The 22,851-nt window shown below is 47.5% G+C and overlaps 1 protein-coding gene across 2 annotated transcripts in view; it reads left to right on the top strand.

Annotated features, from left to right (window-relative positions):
* The first annotated feature begins 11,118 nt into the window (after positions 1–11,118).
* NFATC2 (nuclear factor of activated T cells 2) overlaps positions 11,119–22,851 on the top strand; it is a 92,887-nt gene continuing 81,154 nt past the window's right edge. The window contains exon 1 of one of the 2 annotated variants that reach the window (XM_051632805.1): positions 11,119–11,175. Coding sequence is in view for 1 of the 2 variants with exons in the window: in XM_051632804.1 (XP_051488764.1) it covers positions 19,130–19,274 (145 nt within the window). In the remaining variant the exon portion in view is untranslated. Of the gene's footprint in view, positions 11,176–19,129; positions 19,275–22,851 lie in introns of those variants that run through there. The other variant, XM_051632804.1, reaches the window with a different exon arrangement.

Below are 22,851 nucleotides of genomic sequence, written 5' to 3'. Positions count from 1 at the left end.
AAACGTGTTGAGCGTGACAGCAGTTACCAGCAGCAGTACATCCTGGTCCATCACCCGTTTAAGGTCAGTATCAAAACTGATGTTGTGGTTTCCTTGGGCCACGAGCTAGCATTTCCTGTCCCTAAAACTCTCTGGGTGGTGTGGGGCTCTCTGGGTTACATGGTGGATCTCTGAATTTTTGCTGCTTGTAATTTAGGTTATAGATGATCAGCAGCTTGCAGGATCTGGCCTTCAGAAGAATGCCCTTCCCTCTGCTACTCTTCCTCTGTTTGTGGCCCAAGACTTAAGTGTTATTGAGCGAGTGGGTTACAAAAAAAAGAATTTAAAATCCCTGCATTCCCACTTTAAAGCCTCCCTCTCTTGGCTTGCTGTAATTGTGCATGTAAGGAGGAATATTGTGTGCTGTTCAGATTCTCTCACAGAAAGAAGTAGTAACAAGAACAATCTGTGCAAAAGAATTTAGCGCATTAAAGATGGGGGCAGTAGTCATTCTCGTTTGTCCTTTTATGTGAAACAGATTTTATTTTAAATGTACACTCTGAGTATCTTAACCATATCCAGAAACTTGTTTGCCATGGTTAAAGTACCCATGATTTAGATTAAGAGCGTAGGTAGAGGTGAATTGATCGTACCGTGAGCTTCTGCTTAGTCAGCTCAGAAATACTCCCTGAGCACGTACCTTGGTGGGCACATGGGAGTGGGTATCTCCTGTGCTTGAGAATTCATCAGAGATTCACTCATGTGTTGCACATCTGCTCCAAAAAAGCTGTGCTGTAGCTCTGCTGTAGGCGTATTTCTCTGCCGTTAGACATGGATCTGTCCTGTGCTGGCTCTTCTGTTTTTAAGACAAGTCACTTCGGATTTGTTTTCTACAGTGGCAAATTTCACCAATGTGTGACTTTTCAAAAAGTGATACAACTTGCTGTTGATCAGGATTCCTGTTTCAAATGAGAATAAACTGTTCATCAGTGAGACCATTGTAGAAAATGCTGTGTAATTGTCTCGGGGAAGCAGGTTACCTGCTTTAACGGCCATGGAAAGAAGTGCTGCTTGGGGCTGAGCCAATGGGAAAGGCAGGAATACTGCCTGCTGAGTCAGAACTCCCCTGCACCTTTCGCAAATGCGAGATTAACCTTTTGAATTAAAAAAATGTTTGTAAGGTACAACATTCCCTCTGTCAGACAACATCTCTCACTTGATGCCATGGTTTCCCATGGATCACAGCATCCTGTGTCTGCCAGCGCTGTCACTGCTGTCCTGTGCCAGCTCAGGCAGAGCCATCATGGTCATTCTGGACAGGAAGGTCCCACGTGAAAATCAGGCCAGGGCACTGATTTGGAACTGGGAGCTAGAATGGATTGTGCTTACCATGTTTCATTGCCTTTGATCTCATTCCAAGAGTTAAAGGATATAGGACCTTTGAGGAGAAGCCTCTGGACCACAGCAGATGGTGAAGCAGCTCATCCTCTTGCTGCCAGGGCAGCAGCACTGCCAGTGGTCCTCTCAGCCGCTACGAGGTAGGGTCGGTGCCCTGGAAATGTTTATTGCTCTCCAGCTGTCCCTCTATTAGGCTCCATCCTTATATTTGACAACCAGCACACCATGAACTGTAAAATTTCAGAGCCCTAGTGAAGAGCAGCCAGCATTTTAACCACTCTCTTGCCAAGGCTTCCTTGGCATGAGCCTGCAGCGTTAGCGAGGAGAGCTCTTGCTGTTGGAGCTGTTCTCGTGGTTAGCAAGCCCAGGGAAACCTGAGCCACATCGTGCCCAGCTGAGCTTCACCTCCTGAATTCCCCCGGGGCAGCATCATGGGTGTCAGCCCTCACAGTGCTTGTGCCAGATTTCAATTGTGTGTACATGTTGCCTGTGCATGTAGATGTAGTTACAAATCAGCTTGCACATAAAATTCTTTTCTTAAGTTAATTTTTAAATGTAGCCAGAGAAGTTACATCTTGATAATTATTAATGTAGCTTTAGTGTGCCATCTTGATTTTTTTCTAGCTTGGAACAATTACTTTAAGCCCAATGACAAACAGAAAAGTTATTTTAAACATTGAAGGTGAATAAAATTAAACAAGAGCAAGGAAATGTTTTCACTTGAAGAGTGAGCTGGAAGCTAATATTGGTTCTTCCCTTTATCTGTCTTTGTCCAAGGTAAGTAAAATCCCTGGAGGTGGGGAAGACCAGTTTTAAACAGGATTTACATTATCACTGTTTGCTGTGGGCTACTCCAAATAAACATTATTCAGTTATTATTCACAGTTGGATATTATAGCCTGACAGCTAGCTGGGCTGTAAAAAGAAAAATAAATTTATAAAAGACCAAGGTGAGATGTTATCAATCCCTCATCTATTTTGCTTTCTCCAGATACGTCTTTCTGATCTTTGGTATCCTTTTTTTGTTTGTCAAGATGTGTTACTGCTTTGTAGCTGGATCCAGATAAATTAACCAAGTGACAGTTTTCATTTTAGGTTGAAAATAGTGCCAGAATTTCTCAGGCAAACGTTCATAGACAAAAGTCTGACTCAAAGCTGCCCAGTTTTCCTTCTAGGAAGTCTCAGACCTTCTGCTAATTGTATTTTGACATCAAATGGGAAAAAATGCATTTTGCTGATATCTTGGTGGAAGACCTCTGGCATGTGTAAACTGTCCCATCACACTCATCCACATTCTCACACAATCCACAGTTTTTGGTTGAGTCCAAGTTTCATTCTTGCGAGTCCTCATTACTGAAGTGTGGAACTAATTTTTACAGGTGCAGTGTTCCCCATAAATACTCTTAAAGAGAAAGAAACATCTTGTATTTCACACATGAATGACAGCTATTTCCTTCAACAGCCTGGGAGCCTTTTGTGATCTTTCACCATCAGGATACCGTGCAGGGTGGTGATTTATACGGGTTCCCACTTTTCTTTCTTTCAGCTCCTGTTGCTGTTCCAGCTCCAAGGAACATAATGCCACAAAGCCTTCAGTAAAACCAGAGCCTGGAGGAAATACCAGGTGCTAACATCCAATAAAAAGCTAACACACTTGAATGAATTAGAATGGCAAGGTACCTCTTGTATGGGCCAAGCAAGGACTGACCTAATGCAGTGGTTTTATGATGGTGGCAGGTAAGGACTAATTATAGACCCTGGACTCTATCATGAACTGACTTGTCAAGTTAACTTACCAACTCAAGTACCTACAATTACATTGTGGGGCCTTCCACTCCTTTGTATAACTGAATGCAGTTGCTCCTGAAGAAACAGAGTGAGTAAATCTGAGGTGCTGAAAGAAATACTGCACTAGAAATGACGCTGTGGGGAACGCTTTATAAGCTTTGGGGTAAATTAATGACTGGGTTTGGGTTTTTTAGAAAGAAAAAACCCTACACAACAAACTTTGTGCACAAATACATACTTTAAAATATATTTTCTTTCAAACACCAACTATTTTAACAACAGTTTAAATCAGATTTTACAGACCACATATTTCAAGTATGAAGTTCATTAAACGTGTGAAATTCTAGATTAGCTGCCGGGTGTGGCTAGAGCCCCAGTAATGAATTGTAAATTGTGTTCAGGATATAATATCAAATTCCCTTGCCCTGGCAGTGATATTAAAGGGATAAAACTGCTTTTTCAAAACAGTCATAACCTTTCTTTATTATCTTTATTTAGTTTAGCCATCATATGATATAGCAAATGACCGCATCAGTGTTTCCATCCTGAACCTAATGTACAGGTGTCTAACTGGATTAGCTCACGTTATTATTATTAATAAAGCAACTTACATCCTAATGTAACTGAAACTAATGCTATCTATTTATGTATTTTTGCCAGTGCTCTGATAGTGAGTTATAGTCTGTCTTTAGAGACAGGAATATTACTCTGAAGTGCGATGTACTCAACTTGCATGAAAAAAATCACTTTGTATAGTGAGACCTGCATTTGATATGGTTTGGAGTTATCCACCAGCATAGCTGTATTCTCCAGCTGAGCCAGGAGTTAATAGATGTGGGTACTGAAGTCAGGTATTCTGTGAGCATGGTGGGTTCCATAGTCATCCTCTTGGTCTGGGTTTGCAAAGTTCTTCCTGGTCTAGCTTTCAACCATGAATGCTTTCCCTTTCCAAAAGCTTGGCAAATGTCCCCCCAAACACATGGAGAGGTGCTTGCTGCTGTGTAGTGCTTGATGGAAGGTCCCTGCTGAGAAACGTGAAGCCACCAGTGCATGGACATGTGTACCTAGGTGATGTTGAGCCTACCTGCCTGAAAGGAACAGCTGGGGAAAAAATGTTCATAATCATCTGTAATCAAAGAGAGCTCTTCAAATTCCTGCCTTGGCTCTCTGCAGCAATTTTCTGGAAGAGGAAGGTGAGTTGAATAGCTGGGAATAATGATGAATTAATGTTGCCATTCTCATTCCACAAACTCTTCTGTGAGCTGAGAGCAATGTGCAAAAGTGACCAGCTATTTCTTTGTGCTGCTATAACAGCTGTAATTTAGGGGACAGGATCTCTGTTGTATTTATTGAATGGAGCAGGCAGGAAAGGTTCCCCAGCATTCACCTGCCCACAGAAGGGCACTGGACTGAGCAGCTCTGAGGTAGCTGTAGGCTGAGCTGTGGATCCACACTGCCTGCTCTTGACCAGCACATGCAGTTTCTTCCTCTCCCTTTTTCCCTGTGTCAAGCAAAAAGAAGGAGGTTCACAAACCAGTTCTTATCCTTGTATGACCAATAATGGGAGTTTCCCAGGTAGCTACTTTTGGAGGGGCTAAGAATCCAGGGATAAGGAGTTAAAGAGCTGGCATTTCCCAGGCTGTTTGTTGGAATTCTCTTCCCAAAGCCTGGCATGGTGACTGCAATTACAGTGCCCCGAGCTCTACAAGAAACAGGTAAATAGTAGCATGTACTTTACTTGCCTTGCCCACATGGAGAAACACCTCTCCAACTCCAGATTAATGTCCTTTCTAATTATTCCAGCAAGTAATTGCTCTATTGGCTGCCTCTTCCTTTTTTATTTTATTATTTATTATTATTTTATTTTAAACCTTAGCTTAAAATCTTGGAAACCAAAACAACCACCTGTGGCTTTATAAAGAGAAAATATCTTCGGCAGGAAACCAACACATATATAACCTCATCCAGAGTTCTTATTTAATTGGTCTTAAAAAAAAAAAAAAAAAAAAAAAACAAACTTATAGTTCAATTTTTATCCTACGTGCTCATTTGCAAACAGCGTCGGAGCTGCTAACTGAGCCATTGGTAATAGTTTGTAAGGCAGTGCCAATCTGGAGGGCTTAAGTGTTCCCTGAAAACGTTGTTTTGATGTTTGGTTAAAAGCATAAATCACTGCGTCTGAACATCCCTCTCTGCACACCTTGGCTTCATCAGAGGGGACGAAGCGCGTTTCGGGGTTGGGGCAGACCTGGAGCCACTAACAATCCGGTAAGCAAAATGTTGCTTGAATTTCTGAGCTGTCACGTCTGAATCCTGCTTGCAAAGGGCACCATCCACCTGCACCTTCCCTGTCCCTTGCCCCTCCCGGCTGCCCCTTCCCCGCATCCCGCCGTGATGTTCCCGCGGGCTGCTGGGGCCAGCGGGGTGCAACCTCAGCTCTTTCATTCCTCAGTGGATATCGGGAATTTATGCAAACTCTCACATTTTCAGCTGTGTGACCGGGTTTGCCTTCTGCCCCGCGTTAAAAAAAGTGTCCTGGGTAGAGCGATCGCTTCCGCCGTACCTAAGGAACCATCCCTCACTCCTCGTTTTCTCTCTCACGCAAATGAATTCCGGTGCCTCTAAAATTCCCTATCTGAGAATCAGTGCGGGCGCTTTGCAACCTGCAGGGGCCAGGGTATATCTGAGCGGTGATTTCTGTCCCAGAGGCGAGGTGGGAGTTGCGGTGGGCTGCCGGGCCGGGCAGGGAGGATTCGGGATGTCCGTGGGGCCGGAGGATGCGGTGGGGCCGGGCAGCCCCCGACAGCCCCCGACCCCTCCCCGCCCGGGCTGCGCGGCAGGATGAGCCCTTTGGCTTTGCCCTGGAGGGGAAAACAAACAAACAAACAAACAAAACACACACACCAAAAAAACCCAAACTAACAATCAAACAACGAACAAAAAGAGATCTTTCTTTTATCTCAGGTGGCTGAGACCCAAAATCGGTTTTCCTGCGGCTGCAGGTGCAGCTCTGACATGAAAGACGTGTCGGACATTTCCACATACAAGTAGTTATGGACCTGTGCGGCTCCCTTGCAAATGTGCTTCACTGTCTGTGACCCTACAGATTTCTAGGAGACAGACACGGTAATAAGTAAAACGGGAAATTGCAGCCTAGCATGGTATTGTATCAGGCCAGCTGAATTAATTACATCCTCCTGGCCCCATAAGAGGACACTAATTCAAGGGCTGCCTGACTAAAGACAGCAAGAGTGGGGCCCTATTGTTCTGTGAGTGAGTTGAAAGACATTTATTTTTTCCTTTACAGGAAATTTTCGAGGGGAGGGGGAAGAGAGAATGTTCTCTACACTTTCTTCAGTAATTTTTCTGTTTCTGTTGTTTGGGTTTGTTGGGGTTTTTTTCTAAGGTTGCCTTTGTTGAGGAAAAAGTAAAATTAAAAAATTACTCTTCACTTGTAAAAATTAATGTTCACAAACAGAATCCTTTTAGTAAAAGCCAGTTCTTAGGAAAAGCAACAACAGCCCAAAAAAACCCATCAAAACAAACAAAGAAACAAAAAATCACCCCCCCCCAAAAAAAAATAATCCAAAACAAAAACACAACCAAAAGCCAAAATTACTTTAACTCAAAAAATAGTCTTTCACTTTATTGAGTCTTGTTGAAAAAAAAAAAAAAAAAAAAGAAAAAAAAAAAAGAAATAAAGAAAATTTCAACCAGTTTTTATTAGATTGAAAGCCATTTCTCATTTGGAAAAAATGTTTTGATGGGAAAAATTCAAGCAGTTCTAGTTCCCATCTCGGAGAGCTGTATGTGGGTGGATTCCCCGGGCCACGTGGAGCTCGTTACAAGATCAGACACTCCGTTTGGAACTTAACTGAGTGAGTGAACACACTATTTAGGCAAGTGCAGTGTCAGAAATAAGCTTGACTTGGTAAGGTGTAGTTGTGATGCTCTGGGGTGTCCTGAAAAGGGCGGGAGGTGCCAGGTGCGTTGCTTTCAGCAGGCCGAGCTGCAGCTGCGGGTGGTTCTGTCCTCGCTGGGCTCTGTACGGAACTCACGGTTAAGTATAAAAAAAGACACAACCGGAGTGTACAAATCTGGTGTTTAGGCACGGCTCTAATTAACGTCTTAAACGTGTCTAGGTTGCGCCGGGAAGCGCATGGTACGCGATGGCAGGTTCTGGGAGAACAGTATTTACTTTGGAAGGGTGAGGAGCTTTTGTCAAAAGTACTTCTTGTTGCTGTGAGCCTGACATACCTCTTGCAAGTGGAAAAAAAAGTGATGTCTCCATGAAGTCTATGATGATAAACGCCGGGCAGCTGCCCCAATGGCCTGAGAACACATCCTCAGGAAGCCTTGATGTCTTATCTCCAAGATAGCATGAGAAAATGCAAAAAGACACTATTTCGTTTTTATGGCCAGTGAACAGCGCGGAGCCGGCGCGGAGCGCTCGTTCTCTAGAGGCGGGGCGATGCTGTGGGAAGCCAGGGACCCCCCGGGGTCCCCCGCAGCAATCCTGCCCTGGTCAGGGAACTCCTTGCTCAGCCTCCTCGGCTCGGAGCCCGGCGCTGAGGCTGCTCACGGGGAGAGCGTCTGTTTCCACACCTACCCCCTGAGCCAGGGAGCGGGTCGTGGCCAGGAGTTAAACCCTCTCCGCTGTCCCCAAAAGGCAGACATCCTTTTTGGCAAATGGGGTGCCGTGGGGAGGTGGGTCTCTTTTTTGGGGGTAGGGATGCGGTCCAAAGCGTGTCCCTGAAAGGAAGAGGAAGTATTCTCCTAAAGAGGGAATAAATAGCTAAAAATATTAGCTATTAATAGTCCCTTACCTCCAAAAATAAAATCCCTTAGTGATACCAAAATAAGAAAGCAAAGGAAAGTCGGAGGTATTTGGCCTTCCTTTGAAAAAAGGAAGCTAAAAATAACTCATATATATATATATAAAAATCTCTCGTTTCTAGGGAAAGTCTCTGCCCCCGCATCCAGCTTGCACAGTTATATAAGAGTTGAACTATATTCCCCTTCCCCGCGGCCGCTCACAACGCGCTGGGAGCCGGAGGCAGATGGGGAAAGGTTCCGTCAGGAAAGTTTAACTCAGCGGGGAAGCTGCAGCCAGTGGAGGACACGATTCTCTCGCTGAACTCTCCAAAAGCCTTGGAAATCTTACAGTTGTGTCATATGCTGGTTTGGGGAATGCTAGCAGTCCGGAGGCAGCCGCCAGCCCTCTTTCATTATTTATTTATTTATTCGTTTATTTATTTATTTCGCTTTGCACTGAGTTTAATTTGGGTAGCAGGATTCAGCATTTTTAAGTTGGAAAAAATCTTGGTGGAATAAGATATTTTAGGAAAACCCTGTCATGTGAACTAGTGGGAGCCGATCAAACTGAGCTATTAAAAGAAAGACATTGTATTTTTAAACGGTCCAGACTAGGGAAGCCAACCTGTTTGCCATAACCGCTGAGCTGTGACTACTCCCCCCGTTATAGCTCAGCGTGGGAGGAGGAGAAGCTTTCCGTCGGGGTCGCCCATTCTCCGCTCGCTCCGGGATACCCTTTGGCAGGTCCCGCTGCCCTCAGCCCCCCCAGGTTGTGTGTGTCTCCCCCCTGCACCCGGCTGCTCGCCCCCCACCTCCCCCCTTCCCAGCTCTGCATTAGTATTCCCCCTCCTCTAAAGCCCCTTCCCCAGCTCCTCTCCTCTGCATTTCCCAGTGCAATTGTAACGAGTGGTGCTGGGGTGACTGGTCAGGGCCCCGATAAGGAGTGTGGGGTCGTAGGGGTGAAATGTTAATAATTAATAATTTATTATCAATTGCTTTTGCTCTCCAAGCAAAGCAGGAGCCTCGGTTTCCCTTTAAAAGAAATCAAGCGCTTCTGACTTCACCTGATGCGAATAATGGGTCCAATCAAGCAGGTCAATTAGCTTGGGCGTGACAGCTGGAGTGGGCTCGGTTCCACCGGAGCCGCGCCGGGGACTTTGCAGGATCTCGCTCGTAAGGATCGAGTGTTGGAAGCGGCCCGTCGAGGGGGCTGTGAAGGGCCAAAGCACCCAGGTGCGGTCTGGGTGGCAGGAGCAGCTTTTCGGTGCCGCTCCGCAGCCCGCCTGCCGTGCGCACCTGGGGCTCCGGCGGGAGAACCTCGGCGAGAGCGATGGCGCCAAACGGCAGCGCTGCGGGGGGAGCAGAGGGGTCCCGCTGCTCTGCCTCTGCGGGGAGGAGCAGGAAAAGGCTTCCCTAAAAGCCGGCGAAGGTGCGAAAGGGGTATTTACTGCAGGGGGGGCCTGGTTCGGGGGGGGAGCTAAGGGGCGCGGGGTTACCGGGACGGGCCCCCCTAGCCTGGGGGGTCGGTGCAGCCTGTTGCATAACAGGCCCGCGGGGCTGGGGGAGGTATTTCCACCTCTACACGTCCAAAAATTACCAAGGCTAGGAAAGTGAGGTTTCCCTGGCCTGCCTGCAGTTGCTAGCCTGCAGGACAACAAACTCGAGAAGCAGAAAGTTTGATTGTGATACCTCCTTCGAGTCGATTTTGGGACCGAGGGAGTGAAAAATGGAAATGTCGCGCGGGTGCCAGCCAGCCCTCCGCGCAGCTCCGCGCCAAGTCCCCGCGGTGACTCACTCCCCGCTGCTGCCCAGCGCTCCAGCTGACCCCGGCAGCCACCCCGGGAAGCCACCCCGGCTCTGCATGTCCACGGCGGCGTTTGGTGGGGTTAGATACAGACACCGAGGGGCTGCAGGGCTACCACGGTCCCCGAAGGAGCGTTTTATGTGTGTGATCTCTTCTGGAAAAAAATATATGTAAGTCCAGTTGCACGGAGGAGCTGAGCCCAGCACAGTATCAATAGCAAGATGCTCGAAAACACACTAGTGAAAACTATACGTTGTGAGATAGCACACGGTTCATGACATCGCTGACTTTATTTTCCTGTTTTCTTTTGCTTTATTTTCCTGTTTATACATAGAACGTGTAAACACACCCGGGTTGTCTTGGTTTCGGAGGCTTCCTTGGCTATTTCATTCTTGCTAAGCTCCACGTGTATCGATGGAAATCCATGGGGTTGCTCCTCTCCTAAATGGGTCTAAAAATAGAAACAGAGAGAGGTCTGTGAAATGCTACTAAACAAATTGACCGTTTCTTTTTTTTTTTTTTTCTTTTTCTTTTTTCTTTTCGTCGTCTGTATGAAGAATTGAGCCAGGGGTAATTAGAAGCCAAAACCTGTGCCAGTAACAAGATAGGTATTAATAGGGTGCTGGCGAATTTAAAAGACATAAATATAAGCTGGGGATTTCGGTTTTCTGAATGATTTATTCAAAGGTAAAAGCAGCAGCAGTCCGAGTTTGTCTCTGCTGGGAAGAAGGAAAACTTCTGCACAGAAGCCCCGTTGCTTTGAAAGGCTTTGCAGTGCCTGCAAGTTTTGTTTAAAAAGCACACACTGGGATTTTTAACATCATCCATATTTCTTTCTTTCTCGCTCTCTAACTTTCTGCTCAACAATTAAGTGCTTGTGCTGCAGACTGAGAAAGCCGCAGAGCTGCCTTGGCCCGGAGCTGGGAGACGTCATGGATTCCTGAGTGTGAAGTTTGCAGGAAAGCCCTCAGTTTGGGAGATGGAGGCGATCCAGGGGTTTCCATGGCACTGGGATAAACAGGAGGAAACAGTGAGGGAATCCCGTTATTTTACAGCATTCAAAGACTATAAACACTCGGAGTAGGGAAGGAAGTGGCCTTTCCCTCTCTAGTAACCCTCATCTCAGAGCAGAGAACTGACTTCACTTCAGGAACAAGCTCAGCCCAGTTCGGATCCCTCTTTGCACCTCCAAACACTTTCAGAGGAGGCAAGCAAGAGGGGTTCCCTCTGTCCAGGCGGCACTGGTTGAACATGGTTTAAAGAAGATATTTTTTTTTTCTTCTTTTTTTTCTGTTACTGATTTTTTTTTTTTTTTTTTAAATTCCTGATGCAGAGAGAAGCTGCCTGCAGGCTGGTTCATTACCATCACATCATGAGGTCTATGGATCAAGGTAGGATCTCAGTCCTGCACTGTGTGTCTGTGTGTGTGCCCGGGGGGCTCCGCAGGTCACTCCTCGGGCCAGGTGGTTTATCCTGCCGGTTTTAGCTCGCTCCAGGCAGCTCGGCTGGGTTGGCAGGAAGAGGTTCTATGGCTAGAAGGGACTGACCTGGCTTCAGGCTTGGTTTGAAGCGCTCCGCGAAGGCTATACAGATCTGTCTGGAGAAACCTCCTTTAAACTTCAGCCAGAGGGATTTCTCCTCTTCCAAGCCATCACCCCAGGAGTCTCGCTGACTAACCTCCCGGCCGCTTAACCCTTCCGCCGCCTGCCCAGGTCGGGGGCTCGGGCGGTCGCAGACGGCTTTCCCGGGCCCGGCGGAGCCTGCGGCTACTCTGGGCTGGGGGCGGTGGCTTCGCGGCCGCGCTGCCCTCGGGGATGCCCGCGATTCCCGGCGGGATCCGCACCCCGGCGGGGCGTGCGGGCTGGGGCGAGCCGGGCACGGGGCTGGGGGGCTCGAGGGGCTCAGGGCGCCTGCCGCGGTGTGCCGGTGCCGGTGGAGGCAAGAGTTAAGCGCGGCGAGAGGAGGGAGGAGTCTGCCGCGCTGTCAGCGCTCAGTGCGCGCCCGCTCCGCGCCGCCCGCCCGCGGGTCCGCTCCGATCCGAACCATCACCCGCCTCCGCAGCGGAGATCTCCCGGTTGCTGTCCCGGCCCCACCGAGCGGGGGGCACCCGTCCATGAGGGGCCGCGACATTCTCCGTTCCGGCTTCCCCCCACTCCCCTGCCGCGGCGAGCGAGGCTCTGGGCGGCGGGGGAGGGCGCGGCGGCGGGAGCGGCCCGGTCGTGGGAAGGCGGAGGGGGCTGCGGGCGCGGCTGTGCGATGCCGGCACGGAGCCGGAGGAATGGGTATCTCTCCGGGCCATGCTAGGGGACAGGGGCTCCGGGCACAGCCGTGCCTGGGGCTCTCGGGCTCGGCGCGGCCGCCAGCGGCGGATCCAGGCGAAGGATGCTCCGCTCGAGGAAGCCCCTCGCCGCCCACAGCCCGGTTGTTGTTAAACGCCCGTGGACCGCTGAGCCCCGCTGCTCCCCCCGGGCCCTGCAGTCCCTGCCCAGGCTGCCTGCCCGCTCCCCCGGGGTGCTCGGCGCTGCGCCCCGCGGGCCGGCCGGGAAGCGCAGGTGAGTTGCAATTTTTAGGTGTCGGCGGTGCTGCCGGTCCGGGTGCGGGACACGGTGAAAGGAAACGCTTTTTCATCGATTCGCTCCATTTTAGATTCCCCCTCCCTCCCCCGGCTCCGCCGCGCTACCCGCCCCGGCTCCGCCGCTGACTCAGCCGCCCCGGGCGCTCCCGGGGCCAGCGGAGGGTGTGCGGGCTGTGCAGGGGGATGAGGCGGGTATCGCAGGGCTTCCTTTGAAGGGCCCGCAGTAGCGGCTACTTGTTTTCTCCTGCTGTCGCAAGCACCTGCCAAAACACACTCACTAACACGTACACCCAGAGGGGATCATCCGAGAGCTCCAATTCTCGGACAAGCCAATAGAAAGGCTCGGAGAGGCTTTACACCGCCTTAGGATCAGGCCATTGCCCGGCCTCGTGTATCCTCAGCTTTCTCCAGACAAAACTCCCTCTCTCCTGAGCGCTTCAACTGCTCTTAGTCACTCTCACAACACCGCGAAATTATTTTGCTGCAGAGAGAGCAGGAAAGGGAAAGACAGGAAACCTCTTGGCCTTCTCAGTGCTGACAAGGTCTCACTCTCACCTGCTGTAGGGCAGCAGTGTATCAAAGCACAAGCTGCTCTGACAGCAGCTACCACAGTTCCTTACATTGCTGGGCAGCTCTGCCTTCCCCAAGAGAAGATGTTCCCCGGAGCCTTGCAGTCACAGAGCAAAAGGAAAGGCACTGATTTTTCTTTTTTCCAGATCAAATACTTGAGACCACAGTAGCCAGACAAGCAGTTGCATGACACAACCCAGAGATACTGCAGAAAGAATATGCTCCTGGGACCCAGCATATATTTTTTTCCTTATGCAAAACGCTCCTGCCCGTGGGTAGGGGCACTGGGAGCAGACCCTGGCACCGACTTGCCTTTGTGTCACAAGTCTGCTCCCAACCGTTCCAAAGAGAAAGAGCTTAATGAAACTGCTAGGGGCTGATAGCACATGGCACTTTTGGATCAGTTTCTGGCTTTGGGAGGATTTCTGCACCCACAACAAAGTGCAGCGTCTCATTAGTGTAGGGTGTGTAAACAATGATGTGCTAATAATTTGGGGCCCTAGCCTCCTTTTATGATTAGAGCAGGCTCAGAATGAGGAATGAAGACTGCACAGCCTAACACCCTGCTAACAAAAAGATGCTTCAGCAGCTTTGCTCCTTGAGCTTTGCTGCTGCAAGTGTCAGTAAGACATTACTCATGGCAGAGATTTTCATCAGGTGACCCTGAGTCCCTTTGTCATCGTGTCCCACGTCTGTGGCTGCTCCTTCACTTGAGGTAGCCCCTTTCTATCTGTAAACCTGCATTGCAGGACACAGTTACACCAGCTAACAGTGAATGACTTTGGAGTCCTTCATACAGGGCAGAAATCACATTCACAGATGGGACACTGACATAACTGGAGCACTCTTTTTTATCATTCCAATAGATATTCTAACTTAATGTTTCATCATTCATTTTTTGAAAATAGCCAAGGATAATAATATCCCAGAACTTCTTTTCCACTACTGGCTTAATCTATTTTTTTAAAACTATGATATGTGCATTCCTTTGGTTTGCACAGCAGACTTCAGAACTTAACGGGAACATGGAGATAGGAGCAATTTTTCCATTGTCCTTTCTTGCCAAACCACTTTAAGCCTGAAATTGGGGGGAAATATCCCTGACTCAAAATGACCCCCAAATTGAATAGTAGCATGTGTGCCTCTCAAAGGAAGTATCAGAATATTTCTCCTCTCTTTTTTTTTTTCTTCTCTCTCTAATAGCACTCCCCACACACCAGACCAAGCAACTAGTCACTCACAGTCTGAGCTCATTTTTAAGAGTTTGGATTAACTCCATGTGCAAGTTTTAGTTGCCTGTTAAATTTCTAATGCCTGCCACATACACTATTAGAACACTTAGATTTTTAAGACAGTATTGATTTGTATTTTCTTTGGGTTATAGCTGCTAAATAGATGTGCAGCATTTTTAACCCACTTTTCTCTACCTCTTTTTTTTTAATAATAATATTAGGATTATGACAGTATTGCAGATCCAGTGTAAATTAAATGTCATGTGGGCCACAAAATAATTAGCACAGTCATGCATTTCTGAGAAGATAATCTGAAACTTTCTTCAGCTCAAAGCATCTCTGATCATTTGCATTGGTGAAGTTATTGGTGGAGGGATAACAGTGGGCAGTGTAAGCAGAAATTGAAAATAGTACATGATAAATTACATGTGCAGTAAATTTAAACAGCAAGAAATATGTTAAGTACTTTTAAAATCACAGTGTGTATTATTCTAGAAACTACTCTTAGTTTTGTTTTTGGATTCCTCATCCCCTAGTACCTAGGTAGTCCAGTATTCACATACTTTTAAAGTTTATTAAAGCAAAACCCTGCCAAAGGCAAGCACTGATCCAACTATGTGGAAAAGGACTCCTTCCATTCTCCAGTTCCCTGAAATGGCAGCACAATGTATTTCCAGCTATGCTCTCAGTAGAGGCTGCTGCAAGTATACGTGGCTGCAATTTTTGTCAATGCTGCCAAGGACAGACTTTGCTAAAGTTCTTGAAACACCTTTTTGGCCCATGAACACAACTTTACAGAAAAAAAAATTAAATAAAAAAAGATGGAGTTAATGCTGACTCCCAGATCTCTCCTGTGGGTGCTGTGTGCCCAAGCAGAGTTGTGGCCAGGGGCTGTGGTCACGTTGGCTTTTTGCTAGTGGTAAAAGAATAAATAAATGGAGGATCCTTGTAGAAAGGAAATGTTTCTGATATGAAAAAGACTGGTCTTTGGACATCGGATTCCAGCCCTTCACTCCAGTCTTAATGGAAAAAAAAGCACTGGGAGATGTTTGTCACGTTTGTTTTTCTTCCTTCGATTTAGAGTGGCTGGATGCTTTTTCTGAGTGTATGTACTGAGCTGAAGCGTTCACAGGCTATTTAAGTCTAGCAGTTTCCCTGCCTTTTCTTAATCTCTAATTATTAATGACAGATTGTGGGCAGTATTTGTCAGTTATGTAGCTATAACAGCTAAAATATAAACCATTTGTAATGTTTAATTCTCATTGTTGGCTTGAGAACATGTTTTGGGTATAAACTGTACTATACTCAGCCCTTGGAGATCTCCAAAAACTACAGCTGTCACTTGAGCTGGATTCTGCAGCTGCTTGCACCTAGTAATGGTTTCTTGCACCTCTAATATTTAGGCCAGATCTGTATTTTGTGGACTTGCACCATTTCTGCTCTAAATAACATAGTGCTAGGTTCTAACACAGCTCACAGGGTATGTATAGTGTTAGAACTCACACCTCTGTGCACTCAAAGCCTGTGGAAACTGTTATTCCTATACATTATGCCATAGTGGTCATATGGGACCAATGTCCTTATGTGCCCTGTGAGCTGCAGAAGGGATGTTAAGGAAGCCAGTTGACTGCACACCTGGTGGCTATTGCTCCTTGACATCTGCCAAGTTATCCTCCGGGCAAAAGAGTTGAATTCTATAAACTGAGCTAATTCCTACATTGCCCTAACTTTTTTTCTCATTGCTCTTTTGTCACCCTAATTCCTTGCCAATGTTAGAGTTTATGATTACATGTATTAGTGGTGAAACTATTTTGAATTACATGGGCATCTTGGAAAACACATTTTCCATTGGTGGAATATTACTAATTCTGGGAGTAGCTCAGGATAAGTTTGAAATTTCACATGCTTAATGGTTTGCAGGCAAGCTAGGAAATAAGGGATAAGGGATCGGATAAAGATTTAGCAGAATTTGGGGCCATTTCCTCATGCTCTCCTGCCAATCACTCCTATCTTACTTAAAAAGGCCAAAGTTATTGTTCATGTCTTTTCTTTTTATGGCTAGCGCAAATGATGCTATCCAATCATGCTCCATGTGGTGTTAGCTGCAAGGATGACAGCTCTCTTTAGTGCTAAGCCAAGATCAGCAAGTATATTTGGTTTTTCTAATGAGTTTTAAATAGAATGGCCAATGATAAAAGGCTAGTGCTCCAGCAAATGGTGAGCATCATTTTAGAACAGATATATAAATAGGCCAATTTAATATATGTTTTCTTCACATTTAAACAACTCAGAAGGAATCAAACAGAGCAGCATGTGTTCCCCGAGGGCTGGCAGCCTCTGTTACCCACGTACATTCCTAAGTCTAAGAGCTCAACCCCATCTGCAGCTTTCTGGGGTGGCCTCATTGCTGAATGTTGGTAGCCAAGACCACTAATCACCAGCTTCCCTGTCTGCCCAGTGGCAGCAAAGCCCTGTCTCTGGCTGAGCCAGACACTACAACAAACTGCAGAAAGGGGGGACCTCGTGTAGAGCAAAGAAAGGCTGCAGCAGATGAGGTGGATTTTAACGGTGGTCTCCAGCTCAACCAGAGAGTGAGCACTGGATCCTTTTCAAAATGGGCTTCAGGAGTCCCTGCACTGAGCAAGGAGCCACACTGGGTCAGGCAGCACCGTGTTGCACGAGAGGAGACAGACACAGCCTGTGACCTTTTCACACCCCTTACACACGTGTGTGCACATCCACACGTGCTGACTGTGTGGAAACCCAGCAAAGCGCCGCTCCTGGTTGTTTTGGCAGCATGTGCAGGAGAAAGTTCAAATAGTTTAGTCCAAGGAAGCTATTGTGTTACTATGTATATTGTGCATTAAGGAGAAAAAATATTGTTCTTTTAGTCTCTGCTGAGTTAAGGTATGGGAATGACTGCAGGAAAATCACTTGTTAATCCAGTGGCTGTGAATATGGAATAATGGCTTTTGTCTCTCCATTTAACTTGTACTCCAGTGGGAAATACATAGGGAGAATACACCAGTAGGGCTCCTGGTATTTCCAGTTAGCCATCTCCCATAAATACCTCAGTAAAAAACCTGGCACATGCTGTCTGCAGGATCACCTGTCCTTTCTGCAGCTCTGGTTTCCCTATCCCTTGCCACTTTCCAGTAACAAATCAATGCCATAAAGGCCTGATTCCAGTCCGATTGTTCCCCTCCTCCCTCGATGCTGCCACAACAGCCCGTTTTGCCGTTCCCGTTGCTCTGCCTTCTCGCTCAGACGCGCTGTGCACTGTTCCTGCTCACCATTAGGTGCCTCCAACACCTCCCGCTCCCTGCTTTGGGTTGGCCGGCTGGCACAGCACTCGCTGCTGGGGCTCTTCAGCAGCTCAGTGTAGAAACTCATTTCAAAGCACGAAGAAAGTCCAAGTTCTTGCACTCTGAACTGGCAAAAGATGAAACAAAATGGTGTGATGAGAAGGTGATCTGTCATTATTTGGCTGGCCATATTCATGATAAAGATGACAGGCTATAGGTAGATATCCAGGTTTATGTGAGCTAGGAAACAGACTTTCTGTGACCACAGAAAAGTCACTTAAGGTTGGATTTGTAATATAGTTAATGCTGTCATGCAAACAGGCTTAACAAAACTGAGTTGAAGTAAACACCAAAAAATTTTTAAATTATCTTGGTCCCTCTGCCCTTGCCTGCCCTGTCTACAGACTAAGCATTTTTCAAGCTCACAGACCTGGTGACAGCCACCCATACACTAATAAAGGGGACCATACAAACAGGGAAGCAGGGAACAGAGTCTTCTGATCACAGATGTTCTAAATACACAAAATTATGATTTCTAGTTAGCCATGAGAGAAGTCATTGCTGGTTGTAGCAGCCGTTGAAGGGGTAGAAGGCTGTTGAGTGGCAGGGACCAGCACTCTGTGAAGGACCTGGGGAAGATGCTGATGAATAGACTCAGTGTGGTGAAGGTGGCCGAGGGAAGCTGGCAGCCCTGGCAGTGCAGGCAGCAGGGAAGGTGGCAAGAGCTCCCATTCTATGAAACATTGTTCATGAGTGGGAGAGGAGGAGAACAGAGGCCTTGTGTGTGGTGAACTTGATGTTCCTAGAGGTGTGCCAGTTAAGAGAGGCTGGCCCATGATTGTAGAACAAGATGCACCCTGAAATGTGACTGCTGCTGCCTTAGCAGCAGCCTGTGATGGGAGGCAGGAGCACTTGGCAGGGGGACACATGAAGGCTGGAGAAGGCAAGGGCAGCACCTGGGCTATCTGAAGCTGCTGGAGACCCTGGAAACCTCAACAGAAAGGGGCCCAACTGCTGGGGAGGAGGAGGCTGCGTGCAAGGCACACTCAACCGAGGGTAACATGGCAAGAACGGCCCACCGAATGGGGGCTGAATGGGGTTTCTGGAGACTCCCATTCCTGTGCAAGCCCACTGCTCTACTCGCCACCCTGCTTTTCCCTTCTCCGTTTCACCTCTCCTCCTCTCCAGGCCTCGCTCCACCACTTCCCCACCTCGAGCCCTGCAGGTATCCCCACCACCTCCCCCGGGACTGCGGCTCCCCCGCGGGACCGGGGCCGGTGCGGCCCGGGCCGGGCTCCTCCTCCCCGGGGGCGGCCCCGGCGGCAGGTGACAGTGGCTGCTCGGGAGCAGGAAGCTGCCACCGCTCGTCGCGCCTGTCCCCTCGTGTGCCGCCGCCGCGGCTCGCCACCCGCAGCCCTCGCCGTCGGGGCAGCCGCGCCCACCTCAGCGACCAGCGGGAGATCTTTTGGCTCGCTTTCCCCCTTTTTTTCCTCCTCTCTTTTTTTTTTTTTTCCTCCCCTCTTAACTCCTCTCCATTTGCACTTGGAAGGATACCGACGAGTTTCACGGCGGTTCTCGCACTTCGGACTCCTCTCGGCAGCCGGGCCGGCCCCGGGCGAGCCTCCCGTCCCGTCCCGCCGCTGCCGCCCGGGCTCCGGCCGCGATGGACGCCGCCGCCCAAGCTCCGGAGTCCGACCCGCAGGAGGGGGGGCCCGGGCATGGCACCGGCCCGGCCCGGGACGGCAGCCCGCAGGAGGAGTTTGACTTCTCCATTCTCTTCGACTACGACTACCTGAAGCCGATCGAAGGTTGGTGAGGACCCGCCGCAGGAGCAGCCGCTGCCGCATCCCGACGGGGCGGCGGAGCCGCCTCTGCCCGCCCGAGCGGCTCCGGGGGCCGGGCCGGGCGCTGCGTGCGCCCTCGGCAGCCCCTCGGGGGGCGGTGGAGCCTCGGGCTGCCCCCGGGCCCTTGACCTGCCCGGGGCCGCCTCTCCGGGGCCTCTGGCTGGGTCTGTGTGCCCGGTCGGCCTGCCCGAGCCCGGCGGGGCGGTGGATGTCGAGCCCTGCGCTGCTTGGTGAGCTGTGCCCAGCGCGGGGCTTGCGGCTCTTGCGGGGCTGCTTTAACCAGCTGGCGTTTGCCAACACTGGCAGAAAGTGGCTCGGTCCCCAGCTCGTGATGGAGTAGCTGAAAGCGGCCAGGGGACCTTCTTGTTATTTCCAAAGTTGTGCACCCGGGTGTCAGGGCACAGGTGTGAGAGACAAAGCAGAGCTTAGCTCGGTTGGGCTGCTTGTGACCATCATCATCGTTGATGATCGAGAGTGTGTTCTGGAACCCAAAAAGCCAGTTTGAGCAGTGGGTCTAGGAGCCCCAAGGAATTAGTTACCTGAGAAGATTCTGACCATCTTGCTTGGATGGCAGGAGCTGGGGAGATCCACTTGCTGGTTTGGCTCCAAACATCCTAAGCTTAAGTTAAATTTAAAAAAAAAAAAAAAAAACCAACAAAAAAAGCGCAAAGCAACCATCTATTCTCCTGCTTTTCTGAGCTTATAGTGACACTAAAAGCATTGTAACAAGTGTCCCCTGACTTTTTCAATCAGTTGATGATTCTAAAAATCTAGACTTCTGTCACATAAAATACAGATTTGTGCAAACCAGACAAAGCCAGAAGAGACAGGACCCAGAGGAAAGAATTGCTGGGATATGGTTTCTAAGACACATTTGTTATGATTCTGCACAGTTGAGAGGTAGCAGTTCTCTAGGGCGTTTGAAGAAAGAGATGTTGTATTCCTAGAGGACAGTGTAGGAGGAGAGCTACTAGGCCTGAATTGTGGTATCATTAGCAAAACGGCCAGTTGTTGCTGAGTTTTATTCCTTGTATACTTGTTTAAATATACAGTTGTGCACCAGCATCAAAGCTGAGCGCGGATGGTTAATGTCATCAAATGTCCAAAGCTGAATTTTCTTTCAAGGTTTAATGTAGATCAAACCATGCTAAAGTAAATCCATGATGGGGAGAGGTCAGTGATTTTAATGAAAGTACATTAAATCTCAGTGAAGGCTTCAGATGCTTGTTTTATTTTCACATCTATATAGAAGAGAGGGCTGCTGTGAAGTCATAAGTGGGAAGTTCCACAGAATATAATAGTACGTAGGTGGGGGGTAGAAAGTTTAGTCTTCTAACCACATAAATGCAGAGCAGTGTATGTTTGTAGTAGAAGTGACTTCCTTCTTGAGCCTGCTTTCTCCACATTTGGATGACTAGAAAACATAATTAGTAGTAATTTTGTTTGTTCCAAAGATGGAAATCATTAGCATAAAAAAAAAAAGAGATCACAACCCTATATACTAGCATTGTAATCTGGAGAACATTCTCCCTTTCTTTGAAAAGGCACCAGCTCGGGTCTGTAAGCAATCCAGTATACATCTGTGACATTTAACGTACTGAAGATTAAAGCATGTTTACAGGAGAACAGAAAATGCTCAAATTTTGGGAAAAGGCTTTATCCACATGCCAGTAGTTAAAGATGCTTGTTGTTCATGTGCAATTCTGGCCTCATCTGAACTGCAGTTGGGAGAACAAGTCTTTTTCAGTGGAGGATTCAAAACGGAACCAAAACCATACGAGTGTCTGTGGATCCCAGCACTTCAGTTTGGTTCCTACATTCAAAGTCCATTTGAAAGAGGCTCTGGTTTCCTCAGAGCCTGGCCTGCTCTGCACCACCACTCACAAGAAATCCTATAATAACAAATCTCTGTAAACATGCTAAAGTGATTGGAAAGAAAAAAAAAGGGAGGGGGGAAGTAAATTTGGTGTCCTAGGAATGGACTGAGATGAAAGGTTATTTCTGATAAACTATTTTTTAAAAGGTTGGAAGTTGACAGTATCCACCTAAGATTGCATTTCAAAAGTAGGATCTATATCACAACTTGTTGCCATGGAAATGCCAGAAATATTCTTACTGAAAACGGCTGGCATTCAGTAGTGCTTCTGTGTGCCTGAGACAACAGGAACATGGATTGCTATAAAAGCAACAGGGGAAAAGGGTAAATAAAAATCCTACAGTCAATATTATTAATACTAGATATTCCTCTCTAAACCAACCATTTCCATAAGCAGGAATGCTGTACAAAGTGCTATTTTCCATGTGCCTTTTACCCTTTCTTGCCAGGCTTTGATTAACTATCTTCTTCTCAGCATTTGCTAACCAGAAACATCTGTGTTCAGCAGGCTGATGGCAGAGAATCTGCCCAGGTGAACAGGCTTTGGGAGGTTTGCATAAATTTGGTGTCCTGGGCTGTTAGGTTTAAATTGTGATTTCACCTGGGGGTAGTTGATGTTTTTTGTCCTTTTAAAGAAATATATTAGGTGTGTTCTCATGTGGAGGTCTTGCTAGTGGTATCCCAAGCTTTAGCTGATTTGTAATCTGAATAGTGCATGTTCTTGTTTCTCAGTGGAGAAAGTCAATGAGAATTTGAACTAGCTTCTACAAACAGGACTCCCAAATGATTAAGTTCTGATAATTGCTCTGTGTATTATTCCATAATACCTGTTGTTGGCCACTAAGAGAGACAAAATACTGAAAAGTGAGACCACTGTTCTGCTTCAGCAGCTCACTTCATGTATTTTTCCTCGGTGTTCACTGTGTGGTGATTCGCTGACAGGTAAAGCTGCCACATAATTTTTTAATATTTGAGGTTAACCCTTCTGAGGGCTGATCCTCTGGATGGTGTTTTGAAACCTGAAATCCAAACAAAACCCATCTTTAAATAGGATTCCAGACAAATCTCTGCCATAGGACAACAGGTGAGAATGCAAATGGGAAAGAGTATTTTCTCATTGGCTCAAGTCTTTACTGTAGCTGAGCAGACTCTTGCATTGCATCTGGTGATACAAATGTACAATATCTATGTATGTATAATATAAAGAGGGAAAGCAGCATCTATAAATATTAATATTCTTCTAAATGCTTGTTTGTATGTAGACAGGCTTCCTCCAGGGGCATTGCCACGCATTGTAAATGTCAAGCCCTGTACCATTTCCCTTGTTCCTTCATTTTATCCCCAACACAAAGCTATTAAAAGGAAAACAAACAAACAAACAAACTCAAACAAAAACAGCCATGTGTGCAGCTCAGTCCTGGTGACGGGCTCAGTAACACAGGAGGCAGTGTTCAGCAGCAGCCCTGCAGTGAGGAAACAAATATATACATGTAACAGAGAATAATACCAGATTTCACTCAGGAAACTGACTTCCACTTTAAGCTTCCATGCAGCTTGTGTAAGTAACAGACAACTCAGGTTTTGAAAAATGCAAAAAAAAAATAAAGTCATTGACTGGCCCCTTCAAATGACAGTAAGAAAATTAATTTAAAAAAAAATTTGATT

The sequence above is a fragment of the Apus apus genome, chromosome 15 (assembly GCF_020740795.1).
Source record: "Apus apus isolate bApuApu2 chromosome 15, bApuApu2.pri.cur, whole genome shotgun sequence".
NCBI classification, from domain to species: Eukaryota; Metazoa; Chordata; class Aves; order Apodiformes; family Apodidae; genus Apus; species Apus apus.
This window is presented reverse-complemented; position numbering and strand designations above follow the sequence as displayed.